This window comes from Pyxicephalus adspersus, chromosome 6 (assembly GCF_032062135.1).
Source record: "Pyxicephalus adspersus chromosome 6, UCB_Pads_2.0, whole genome shotgun sequence".
Taxonomy (NCBI): domain Eukaryota; kingdom Metazoa; phylum Chordata; class Amphibia; order Anura; family Pyxicephalidae; genus Pyxicephalus; species Pyxicephalus adspersus.
Window position 1 is genome coordinate 100949583 of NC_092863.1, and position 12068 is coordinate 100961650.

The following is a 12068-nucleotide window of genomic DNA, read 5'->3' on the forward strand; positions in this document are numbered from 1 at the left end:
TTGCAGAAGTCAGCAGGACGCGGAGAATTGCTGATCTCTCTCTGTTACCAGTCTACAACAAACACCTTAACGGTGGTGGTGCTGAAGGCTCGTCACCTCCCCAAAGCTGACATTTCCGGATTATCAGGTAATCTTTTAGCCTTATATTGCCAAGTAATTTGTTTTCAGAATAAACTGAGCTTATAATGTTTTATAAAATAATTGAAACACAGGGCCTGATATAATAAAGCTCTCCAAGGCTGGAGATACACTTTCATCAGTGAAGCTGGGTGATCCAGCAAACCTGGAATGGATTTCTTAAAAGTCATTTGCTATTTGTTCTTAAATGTTTTCAATTCTGGACCAGATCCATTGGATCATCCAGGATTGCTGGATAACCCAATGTCACTGATGAAAGTGTATCCTCTCCCACCTTGGAGAGCTTTAATAAATTAGGTCCATTGTACCTCTCCATTCTACAAAGATGACTTTGTTACACTTCACACCAGAACAATAACTCACTGACACTTCTTGTCCCTGAACAATACAACATTGGCATTGGTGCTCAAGAGAATTGATGTACTGAAACAGGAGGTCTCAGAACAAATGAACATGGACTGTTGGGGGATCAGAATAATGCTTCATTGATTATTGGGCTCAGAATTATTACAACCATCTGGGGTTCTAAAAGTACTGACATGTGCCCAGTGATAGGAAATATAGTTATGAGCCACATTGGGAGGCATTTTGTTTTCCCTATACCCTTACCTACAATGATTGTGCAACACAAAACAGAAAATTTGTCCTATTTACTTCTCAGTCAATTTTTGGACAATAGTGCCAACTGGAGACTTCCCCCATTTTCCCTCCATACAGTTACCTTCATGTATGGCCAAGCCACAATTACAGGATTGCGCCTCTTTCTGTAGTCTCATTTTCCTCAGGCTAGTTGGGTCACATCCACCTTTAACCATCCTTTAAACCCCAAAATTTGTAAAGTTGATAAAAATAAATATTTAAAGTCAAATAGAAAATCCACCAATGCTGACTGGACCCACTCTCCTTTTTCACATGGCCTTCTACATGTAGATTAAACATGTTTCTGTAAAGTGTAAAGTTAAAACTATACTTACCTTAAACCCCAGTCTTCAGCTCTTGGTGCCTAGACTAGGATGGCATTGCTGTCCTTCCAGGTAGAGTCCTCTGGAATGCAAAGTAGGTGAAATCTCACAAGAAAACACTGTTGCAATGAACTTGAGTGTCCTCCCATGAGATTTCACTAAGTCAGAATTCAATAGATTCCCCCGGAAGGATAGTGACATCATCACCAGTAAAGCTAGGGGTAAGATTAGTACTATTACTACCTTACCTTTTACAGGTATGTTCTGTACCTACCTATACCAGGTGATTTGAAACAAGGTAGGGAGCTGGGCCACAGGTTTCAGATCTTCCATTATGAACCCCCTCCGAGTACAGTGGGGAAAAAACATAGAGAGAAACATAAGCATTGCCTGAATTTCTAACTCAAATTGTTTTTCACATTTCCCATCACATCCCAACCACTCCCATAAAAAACATGCTCTAATTCCCTTTAAATTGAATGAAAATGCATGTTTATTTCAGAAAGAATTCCTTCCCATATAACATACTGTGGGGATTGTGTGCTTGAATACAGAATTTTCAGTGGTATTGGATGTCAATGATTTCCAATATCCTATGAAGAGTAATGAAGGCTGAGAACAGCACTTTACTTATTGTACCATGGTTTAAAACTGCCTGCAGACACAGAGGATAGGTTGTATGGCACTGCGGGGGTGGGCTTACTGTGTTCGAGGCTTTGTACAATAGACAGAACATACGTGAACACCTCCCCTGCTTTTTTATAGATACATTGTGTTTCGAAAACTGTTTTTACTCTTCTGCTATATTGTTGTTGGCAAAGCTTTCTCAACCCGGTGATCATTTTTATTTGATGTTGTAGCATTTACATTTGGCCAATTTTGGCTATCTGGCTTTCAATATATTTGTGATTTGGGGCTTAAAGTGGACCCATGTTTAAATGTTAAATTGAATCTATGTTTCTTGTTTGTAAAGAGAAATGTGTGGACTGTAGAACTACATTTTCCGAGGAAGATTTACCAAAATTTTTTTGGTTTTTATATGTCTAAAAGTCTTGGTTTGATCCCATGATCCCAAATATATTGGATCAGTACAATGTGCTTTATGGGTGTGTTCTGCGTTTTGCCATTTTTAGAAAATGGAGGCCTTTGTTCACAATCTGTCAGTCAATGTCAAATGACTGTTTCTCTTCCAATCCTTGCTCTGTCCAGCAAAGATAACTTCTTGCGGCTTTGGTTTCTAAACACAGAGGGATAATTTTTTAAAATGATCAGATATTTTCAATGAGGACTGGCAATATTTAGATAAATAAATTAAGTGCTAAAGTAGTAGATTGCATTTCTTGAATATGTCTACCGGCTTCATTTTAATATTGACTGCAGTGTCCCTTAAAATCAGCTATTTAGCAACTTTCCTATGGTTATGGGGTAAAGTTTCAGTCATAAGTTTATAACTATAGTTCAAGTGACCCTGTACTATATCTGAAAATTTTAAAGATCCTACATAGGAACAAATTAAAATATCTGTTTTTTCATCTTCTATATGGTTCTTCTGTGCCTGGATTTCCCTGACTTCATGGCTAAGCCCTGACATTGGGAACATAGGAATGGCTCGTGCTTAGCCATGAATTCCAGGTAATTAGCAAGTAGATGTTTGTTTTGGTGGCCAGTTTTCTCTATATAAAAATGGTCAACACATTAAGAAACATTTAACTTAAAAAAAGAACCTGCCACATCCCTGAGAAGTACCAAAAAAATACATAGCAAAGGTTCCGTTTCAGGACTTGTTTAACACTGAGAAAATTGACACTTCCTGAAGTGTCGGATAGCTCAAAGTCCATCCGATTATCCCCCCCTTGGCTATATCAAGCCCCTCTGCTACATCAAAGTTCTTTCTCTGCCTTGATTGATCTGTGTTCACAATTTAGAAGCTGAGCACAGGAACAGAAATCAGGGGATAGCATCATAAAAAAACACACAAATTGGTCCTTGCAATGCATTATCTGAGTGGTGGGCCCTTTGCTTTTGGGGCTACTGACTTCAAGACGTGAATACACAGAGTTTTCGGATCTATAGCTATATTCACATTTCCAAGCCATCACATGTTTTCAGAAATCTTGGCTGCCATTGGGTTAATAGCAAATATGAGAATCACGTACAACTAATGAGGACAGGGTCACAATAAATGTGCAAGTGGTTACAGGAAACGCGTGTCTTAAATCAGCAAAGAACTCTAGCAGAACATCATAAATTCTGTAATCGATGCTCTAATATGATTCAAAAGAAAAAAAAAGCATCATCTTTGTGGAAGTTGTATAATGCAAATCTAGTCAATATTTGATTATACGGCTATTACAGTGCATCGTAAAACGTTATCACCGCACCGCCATGACATATTCAAGAAAAGTAGCTCAGCTTCTCCGAGGCTGATCAGTTAGATGAAGAGTAATATGTCTACATGGATCCAAGCTTTTTATTTGCATCTCTGTTCTGTTTTGGTTTCTAGTTTGGGAATGCATGAGAGATAAATGGCTGGGAAAAAGTCATTTTTTATTGGGTGTAATCGGCAAGGAGCCTACAAGGGTAGTTACAGGGATGGATGATAAAATAGGTACATTGGAAAGTAGAACATGTCCTGTTTTGTACATTCCCTTGGCTTCATTAGTGAATCCATTTGCAAGGTCAATCCATCATTGTTAGGAGATCAATGACCTCAACACAAACATCCATCTCTGCTCCATACCCTGATCACGACCCGGTGACAAAAATGGACGTATGGATATGGCAAATCCCAACAAATCACCTAAATATATCAAATGTCTTAAGTGCTTCAAAATCAAATGTCGATCTCCCAAATATTTTTTTTTAAATATGAAGAATGGATGTTTTGCATTTTTAAGTATCTAGATTGTATTTTTGTGGCTTTATATAGGTTTTTTGTGTACAAAATCTTTGCTAAATCCATAAACACATAGAACAGAACATTTTGGATTTTTTAATTCTATTGGATAGTAGAAACTTGTTTTCTTACTCGCCTACCTTTCACACCTACCCACTGGAACAGAGCAAGTAGGAAGGGTGGGAAGGATTTTAGGAACCTTAGTTTTGCTGAGATCCGTAAACGTCAGTTTATTGCCCACTCTTTTTACTGTTTTATTCACCAAAGCATTGGTATTTTTTTCCATTTGGTCCTCAGATTAACACAGCTCTGTTGTACAGAATAGCCCTGATTTTTCAGAAGATCTAATTTTTTTTCAACTTTAATCAAGTAACACTTACAGGGCTTGTCCTTCCCCGCCTGTAACTGAGCTTTAAAGGAGAAAGAGCAAACGGATGAGCTCATGTCTCTGACACTAGGTCCCTCCACCTATTAGCATGGTTCTTGTTGGCATAGTCAACTGGCAGATGCCCAAACACCTCTAGTCCTTCTTTATTTGTCTTTTAAGACTTCCCATTTTGGGTTGCCAGTATTGTACATTTTTTTACCAATGCAACATATTTCATAAAAAACATGTAAATTATTTCCATATATTTTGGTTACCATCTTCTTGATCGGTAAGGTTCTATTGCATGATCACAAACTTTGTATATTCTGAATTCTTATGGATATTCTTATCCATAATGGTAATAAGCAGTAAATGAAGTTTAAAACAAGCCCGTACTAAACAAGTTTCACAACCGAAGCATTGATGTGCTTGAAGATGTTCACTCAGCATCTCAGCTCACCCCGCTCTTCCATCCCAGCAGTGATTAAGCAGCTCAGCTTCCTCTGAAGCTTTTCAGTCTTCAAATTTCTAATGTAAACCCAGAGGAGGGACTCCTAACTGGACCTAAAATCTATGCAAACAACAAATTGAAGAATGCCAACAATCAAGTTGATATGAAGAGAATCCAGTGTACAGAAGGACATTGGTTAACTGAATATATGCTTTATTGACCAAATGTACTTCCTCATTGCATTACAGTGATTTAGCCAATTGAAAGGCCAATGAGATATGACTATTTGACACACAAATTTGGAAGAACAATAGATACCAGCCTACATAGTCGAAACAATAGGCTTGATTTGTTAAAGGTTACTGGAGAAGACAGACTATCATGGGAAAGCCTGGGTGATCTAACAATCCTAAAATGGATCTGGTCCAGTAATAAAAAAATGAGCTAACTAATAGCAAATGAGTTTTAGGAAATCAGTTCTAAATTTGCTGCATCACCATGGTTCTTGCAGAATATCCTATCTTCTCCAGTCTTGGAGAACTTTTTTAAATCAGACCCCATGTGTCTACATGAGGACATGAAGTGGTGAGCAATTGTAGGATCTCAATCTGTTAAAAGGAAAGGATCGAGTGGCAGGCACAAGATCTTCTGGTTGTGAGGATAGGTGCACAGTGGTGAACATTTGTAGGACCTCAATCTATCAACAGGAAGAGGTATCAGAGGTAGACACAAGAGTTTCTGGCCATGAGGATAGGGGCACAGCTACAGCTATACAACGGGCTATCAGTTTAAAAAGTTCCAAGGTTAATACAGATTAACAAATGTTTATCTGTGAACTTTGAGGATGCAATATCTACAGCTACAAAGATAGAATTACAGCTCATTTACTGCTTGTTAAGAAGTCATTGCCCAAAACCTTGCCATAGGGTCACCCCTGATCCTGGACATGCAGAAAATTTGAGCTGCCAACTTCAACTTCTTCTTCCACCAGCAGACCAAAATTTCCATGTCCTTGCCTCTTTGTATTATAGATCATAAAAGTGAATGCATTTTAATGTGCTGATGTACGTGGGGACGTAGCTCAGCTTATTGTGGGCACTTTTAGGACTGGGGATGAATATCGACATGTTGAAACGCCATGACTGGACTGTCACAAAGGATTAAGGAACAGGAGGATTTGAAGGCTAATTTTTCACTAAAGGCTTACATGAAAATCTTGCTGCTGCAGGTAGCCCCATGGGACCCTGTCCTCTCCTCCACATTTTTTACTGAGCTTGTAGGTTTTATGTTTCAAGTAGATAAAGCTTCTAGATGGATTCTCTGCTAATATGAGTCACACAATACCGACAGTTAAATGACATCATCTGTTTGCCTAAATGACTTTCCCTCTGCTAAGTGCACTCTGCAGCTTGGCCCCTAGAATACGAGATGGGAGAAGTGCTTAAGATTTCAGGCTTAGCCGGCAATGTTAATGTGAATCAAATCACATCAAATGAAGTAAAGCCCTTACCTTGAAAATAAGTGCTGTTTCATTGGGAAGCCTGTTGACTTTTTTTGAAGAACAAGCAGCAGTTGATGAAATTTGCAACATTAAAAGTAACAGTGAGAGATTATGTGACCATTAATGGTCAGTATATCCAAAAATATTGATTTGGTTGCTGTGTTTCTGGTGAATTTTATCACATTTGCCTCATTAAATACAGGTTAAAATGGCAGCTTTTGTTTAGGGCCCCCACTACCCAAACCAAATGATACCCAACTTGACCCACCACTATCCACTACTTCATCCTCCAAAATCCAATGTCAGGCCAGGAGGTGCTGTGACGTAATTTCCTTCATCATGTAAGTAGTTATTGCGGAAAAGTTTCAAGAACTTTAGCTTAGAAGTAGGTCATGTGATCCCTCATACCTAGAGGTAATGGGTATTTTTGGTGGATAAGACAATGGACGGAATAGCAAGGCAGAGGTTAACAGGTGAGTATAAGTGGGGCGGACAGCTGACTCTTTTTACTAAAAAATCAAACAAGGTCTGATTTACTAAAGCTCTCCAAGACAGGAGAAGATAGACTATCATGGCAGAATCTGGGTGAACCTGCAAACATGAGCTGGATCTGATACATGATGTCCAAGATTAAAAATATTTGCCAACCAATAGCAAAATATTTTTTAGAAATTCAGTCCAGATATGATGGATCGGCCAGGTTCTCCCACGATACTCTACCTTCTTCAGTCTTGGAGAGCTTTAATATATCAGACTCTTATTGGTAGTAATATTGCCTATTAGCAGTCTGTGAATTTATTACAGAATATTTTTTTAAAGACAATTATTGTAAAAAATTTGTTCTTTTGGGATTATAGGTGCATTTAATGAATTTTATACCTGTTACATTCTTGTAAATGCCCCCTTTGTGTAGACATCAAAGAAGTCTGATTTTGGGTGCGGCCATACTGAAAGTGATGTCAACACTCCCAGTGGACCCAAAGCTGCCACTCCAGTGACATCCTACAGTATTCCCCTTCCATCTACCAGTGGCTTCAGCATATAAGGTTATGTAGGGGGAGAGGAGAACAGCTGGGGAGCCAGGTCATAAAAGAATTAGGCATTCCCGGAAGATTCTTTGTTGAATTTTTGCAAGCCAAAAACATCTATTTTAGGGTATGGAAACAACAGCAAGTAAGCATTTGAAAAAACATGATTTTTAGGTTTTGAATTTAAATTTTCTGTTTATTTTTACATTATAGATAGATACTTATTAGAGTTTCATTAATGTGCAATCAATGCAGAATCCTCTTATAAACACTGTGCCATCAGTAGACGTGTCTTCCTGACCCACTTAAGTCAATGTATAGGAGAAAAGCTAAGCTTGTACCATGCACTGTCACACTGGTTCCTTAGTATATAGCTTACTGCCTATTGCTAATTATAGACACATTCAGTTTTCAAAACCTTCTTAAATAATTGGCTTTTCCTGAAAGCATTACCACTGTTGGCTATTATGTGCTTGCTACGTAACAAAAAGATCCCTGTAGCAGCTGAGGACATTATTTCAAGCCCATTATTATGTACGCATCATATGTCCTCATTTTCCTTTCTCTAACAGCTCAAACAATACATTAATACATAAATGTGCATAATACATAATAAAATAGCTGTCTGCACATCTTTATCTTTAACTGGTATGCTATTATGCATAGCAAAAAAAAAAAAATACACACAAATAGATACGGTTCATCAAAAACTATTAATTCAGTGTTTTAGAAGATGAAAATGTTAAATCCCCTTCCAGTGTTTGATATCTCTTGGGGACTTGCTTGAGTATGATTTAGCTTTGAGGCTGCACAATGCTATGACTAATAATTTATTAACTTTACATTATGTAGGCTGTAATAAATGATATTAGAATAGGCAGCAACACCAACAACAAAGGTGGATGGTATGGGATCTGGATGGGACCAAGTCAGGATTGATGGCATGGAGATTTTTCTGTTGGACATTACCCCATTGCTCTTCACGTCTCATAGAAGGAAAAGTACAAATAAATCCAGTCAAAAAGAACTTACTTCCTTCTTTGTACAGAGGTATTTAAATACCTGATGGAATATTATTATTACACAGTATTAATTTAGCACCATCATATTACGCAGCGCTGTACAAAGTCCATAGTCATGTCACTAACTGTCCCTAAAAGGAGCCCACAATCTAATGTCCCTAGAATAGTCATATGTCATTAATACAGTCTAAGGTGAATTTTCGGGGGTAACCATTTAACCTAACTGCATGTTATTGGAATGTGGGAGGAAACCGGAGTACCCGGAGGAAACCCACACAAACACGGGGAGAACCGGGAAAATGCATGCAGAGAGTGTCCTGGCTGAGATTCAAAACTGGGACCAAGCGCTGCAAGTGCTAACCTGTGAGCCACTGTGCAATCACCATTGATGAGATGAAGGAACATAATAAACTTACATGGTAATTGGTTGTATTTTTGTAGACATTGTAGCAGTCCCTTAATACATTACCACATCAGCTGTGGTGTTACCAATCAGTCTCAGTGAATTCCTGTCTTCAACTATTGTTGCCACAAACAAAGAAAAATTCTAAAATGAATCTACATAACAGAACGGGTTCCATCACCAAAGAACATTGGAGTTGTGCCATTGACCCTGGAAAAGTGATTCATGTACATTTTAAAGAGAGGTTTTTTTGGATCTCCCATTGCAGACAACCCTAATTGTGTGAAGCCTCATTGATCATTATGGAATACTTACAACGGTCTGGCCTAAAAGTTGCCTTCTTTTTGAAGAACTTATGGTCAACAAAGGGCTGGCAAATGCCCATGGGAGATCTAGATATTTCATGAGGCTGGCGCCCAGGACATCTTTCTTCTATTATAGATCCCCGCAGGATCAGGGGATCTGTGCCCTCTTCTGTGTCACCCATCTTGCACTCCTCTCCAGCCAGCAGCAGTGCTGCCCATTTACTGTTTGCTTCCTGGTCTAAACCATGTAAATTCTTAGGAGCTGCCTATTTACCCCAGAGAACCAGGACATTCTGCAGACACGCTCCATCTACTGATGGACTTGTGAACACCACCTGAGCAACCCCTGTCATATGACTTCCCCTATGTAAGGAACTGACTGGCAACATGATGTTGTCTGAACAAGGAGCTCTTCCAGGTTCTGTTTCCAGGTCCCAGATTAAATTTCCTAATTCTGACATTTTGGTATACCAACTCCAGCTCTGTCCAAACTTCTCCTGATTGCAGTTTGCCCTGACCTTGGCTTGTCCACCTACTCTTCTGCCTTCAGCACTTGTCCTGGGCACTGGTCCTACCAGTCAACACTCACCAACCCCTGTGTGTACGGGAGTTGCAACCTGGGTACCACCTAATAAAGTTTATCGCCCTTGTGTGATTTGCTGGTGAAGCCAGAGACTGGTGTCTTGTGCCCCGTGCACATCACTGTCAAGCTGGTTGGTGACATGGAGGGTCTACCATGCACCTGGGATTACTGTGACAATGTAAAATCTTCTTAGCTTGGCAATGGTAGTGTTAGATATGGACCTGTAAGAATTAGAGAGGTATCTTGAAGACTGAAAGCTTGTAGTCTTTTAACTGTAACCACACACAGCGTACAGTAGATTGGAGGCAGTACATGAGGTCAAGCAGGACAGCGACCTTCAGACTTAGTTGACCTCTGTCATTCAAATGATTACACTGGTCAACAAACACTTTCTTGCCAAACAGATTAAAGTCATTTTAGGTTATGTTTGATGCACAGATTCCAAATATTGTATTGGTTTTGCTAGATTGGCTCTAGTTTTTGAAATAATGACCTCAATATTAACCTCATAGAAAACTAATGAAACATGAAAATTAAGCAAAATTAAACTAGATATGCCTACTAGGGATGAGCGAGCGAGATTTTAAAACTCGATCTCGCGGTGAATTCAGACGTTTTTGCATACCAAAATTGTAAATGAGAATTGGCGGTGTAAATTGGCCTTTCGAGCTAGCATTAAAAAAAAAAAAATTTTTTAAGAAAAAAAGATTTCCAGCTGTGCTGATCAATGAATACAGTGCCAACAGTATTCATTGATCAGCTCAGTGTGCGATTCTCGGCACTAGAGGTAAATGGGTTACAAGTTTCCCCATTCAAAACCTCTTGTGCTCTCTGATTGGCTGAGGAAAGCGTTCCTCAGCCAATCAGGGAGAACTAGAGGTTTTGAATGGGGATACTTGTCCCAATTGCCCTCACAACACATAAAAAGTGAGTGTTATTGTGCTACGTTTCATACTGTTACCAATATCCTAAAGTTTTCATTACAATCAACCATTACACCCATAATCATATCACTAGAATAAACTCTAATCTATATTTTACATTTACATCAATTCCCATAAACATTGTAAAGCATTTTACCCTATTTTATAGAGCGAAATGTTAACAAATTGCAACTTTCGCTTTCTCTGCCTATCCTCAAAAATCCTCACCAAATTTCATTTTGTTCTGTTGAAAATTGACTGCACACTGGCCATTAAATATTCATCCAAAAGGCCCCCTATTAAGAGATTAGTTTGGAGCCCATAATCAACACTATTTCAACCAAAAGGGCAATAGGAGCATTTGCCCCACTTCTGCCAATACATTAGGACATCCTTGGATCAGAAGCAAAAGAAAAAAATATCAACATCCTTTGTTTAGCAAAAAGTCAAGGTTCACCTACAATTTGCTTTTATATGAATAGGCCAATTTGTAGATGATCTCTGTCTGTCTAGAATAAAAGCTTGCAGGTTTTTGAAGTCACATCAATGTTCCCTTTGTGAGTTGGCTATCATTTGGGCAAAGGCTCGGGTCTATGGCTGGCAATTGGCTGAATATGTTTATGGTATATGTACATGGTATCAGATGATCTGTCTGACAACCATTTGCATATCATTGCCTTGGTGGCTCCAGAGGTTAGGAGACCCCTTGTTGAAAAAAGTCTTAATATTTCAGTCTTGATCAAGTGGGACTTTTATATTGAAATTTTTTTAGTTCAATTCCTAGTGGAACTAAGTTAATTGATCTTGGAAAATAAACATATCATTGAAAATTTGTAAAAAAAATGTTTGCAATCTGGGGTCCTGATATCCATAAAATCCCAAGTCCAGTCCATATGTATTACAATACCAAAATGGAGCAGTAAATGGCTATTAAAAATTGCCCATTGCCTGCTTACATCCAGATATCTGGTCTTTAGGCATGATTTATTAAAGCTCCCCAATACGAGAAGATTCTTGGGTGATCCGGCAAACCTGGAATTGATTTCTAAAGCTCATTTACTATTATTTAGCAAATGTTTCCAATCCTGGAGCGGATCCATTCCAGGTTTGCTGGATCACCCAAATACACCGATGATAGTCTTTTCCAGTCTTGGAGAGATTTAATAAATCAGGCCTTCTCTTTTGGGTTTTCTTAAGTCTACCATCTTGGCTGATATACATATATGTTTCTTATCACAATGATGTTGGTGAAGACTTTCCCCAAATGGATTCACATGGACCCTTTGGTCCACCTCAACCTTTTAATCATGTATTAGAATTCTGCTTTTGAGTCACTATCAGGCCAAAACAAGCCATAAATATCAAACACAATTATTTCTTTATAGCCATAAATTACAAAATTAAAATTGAGAATACTCATTCTAAACCCAACCCAAACCCTATAGTTTATTTGGTACACAGTGGTGCTCAACCTATAAAGCTGAATTTC

The 12068-nt window shown here is 38.6% G+C and overlaps 1 protein-coding gene across 1 annotated transcript in view; it reads left to right on the top strand.

Moving 5' to 3' along the window:
• SYT4 (synaptotagmin 4) overlaps window positions 1–12068 on the top strand; it is a 128786-nt gene that overhangs the window by 12259 nt on the left and 104459 nt on the right. The window contains exon 3 of the mRNA XM_072413982.1: window positions 7–127. Coding sequence (XP_072270083.1) covers window positions 7–127 — 121 coding nt within the window. The remainder of the gene's footprint in view (window positions 1–6; window positions 128–12068) is intronic.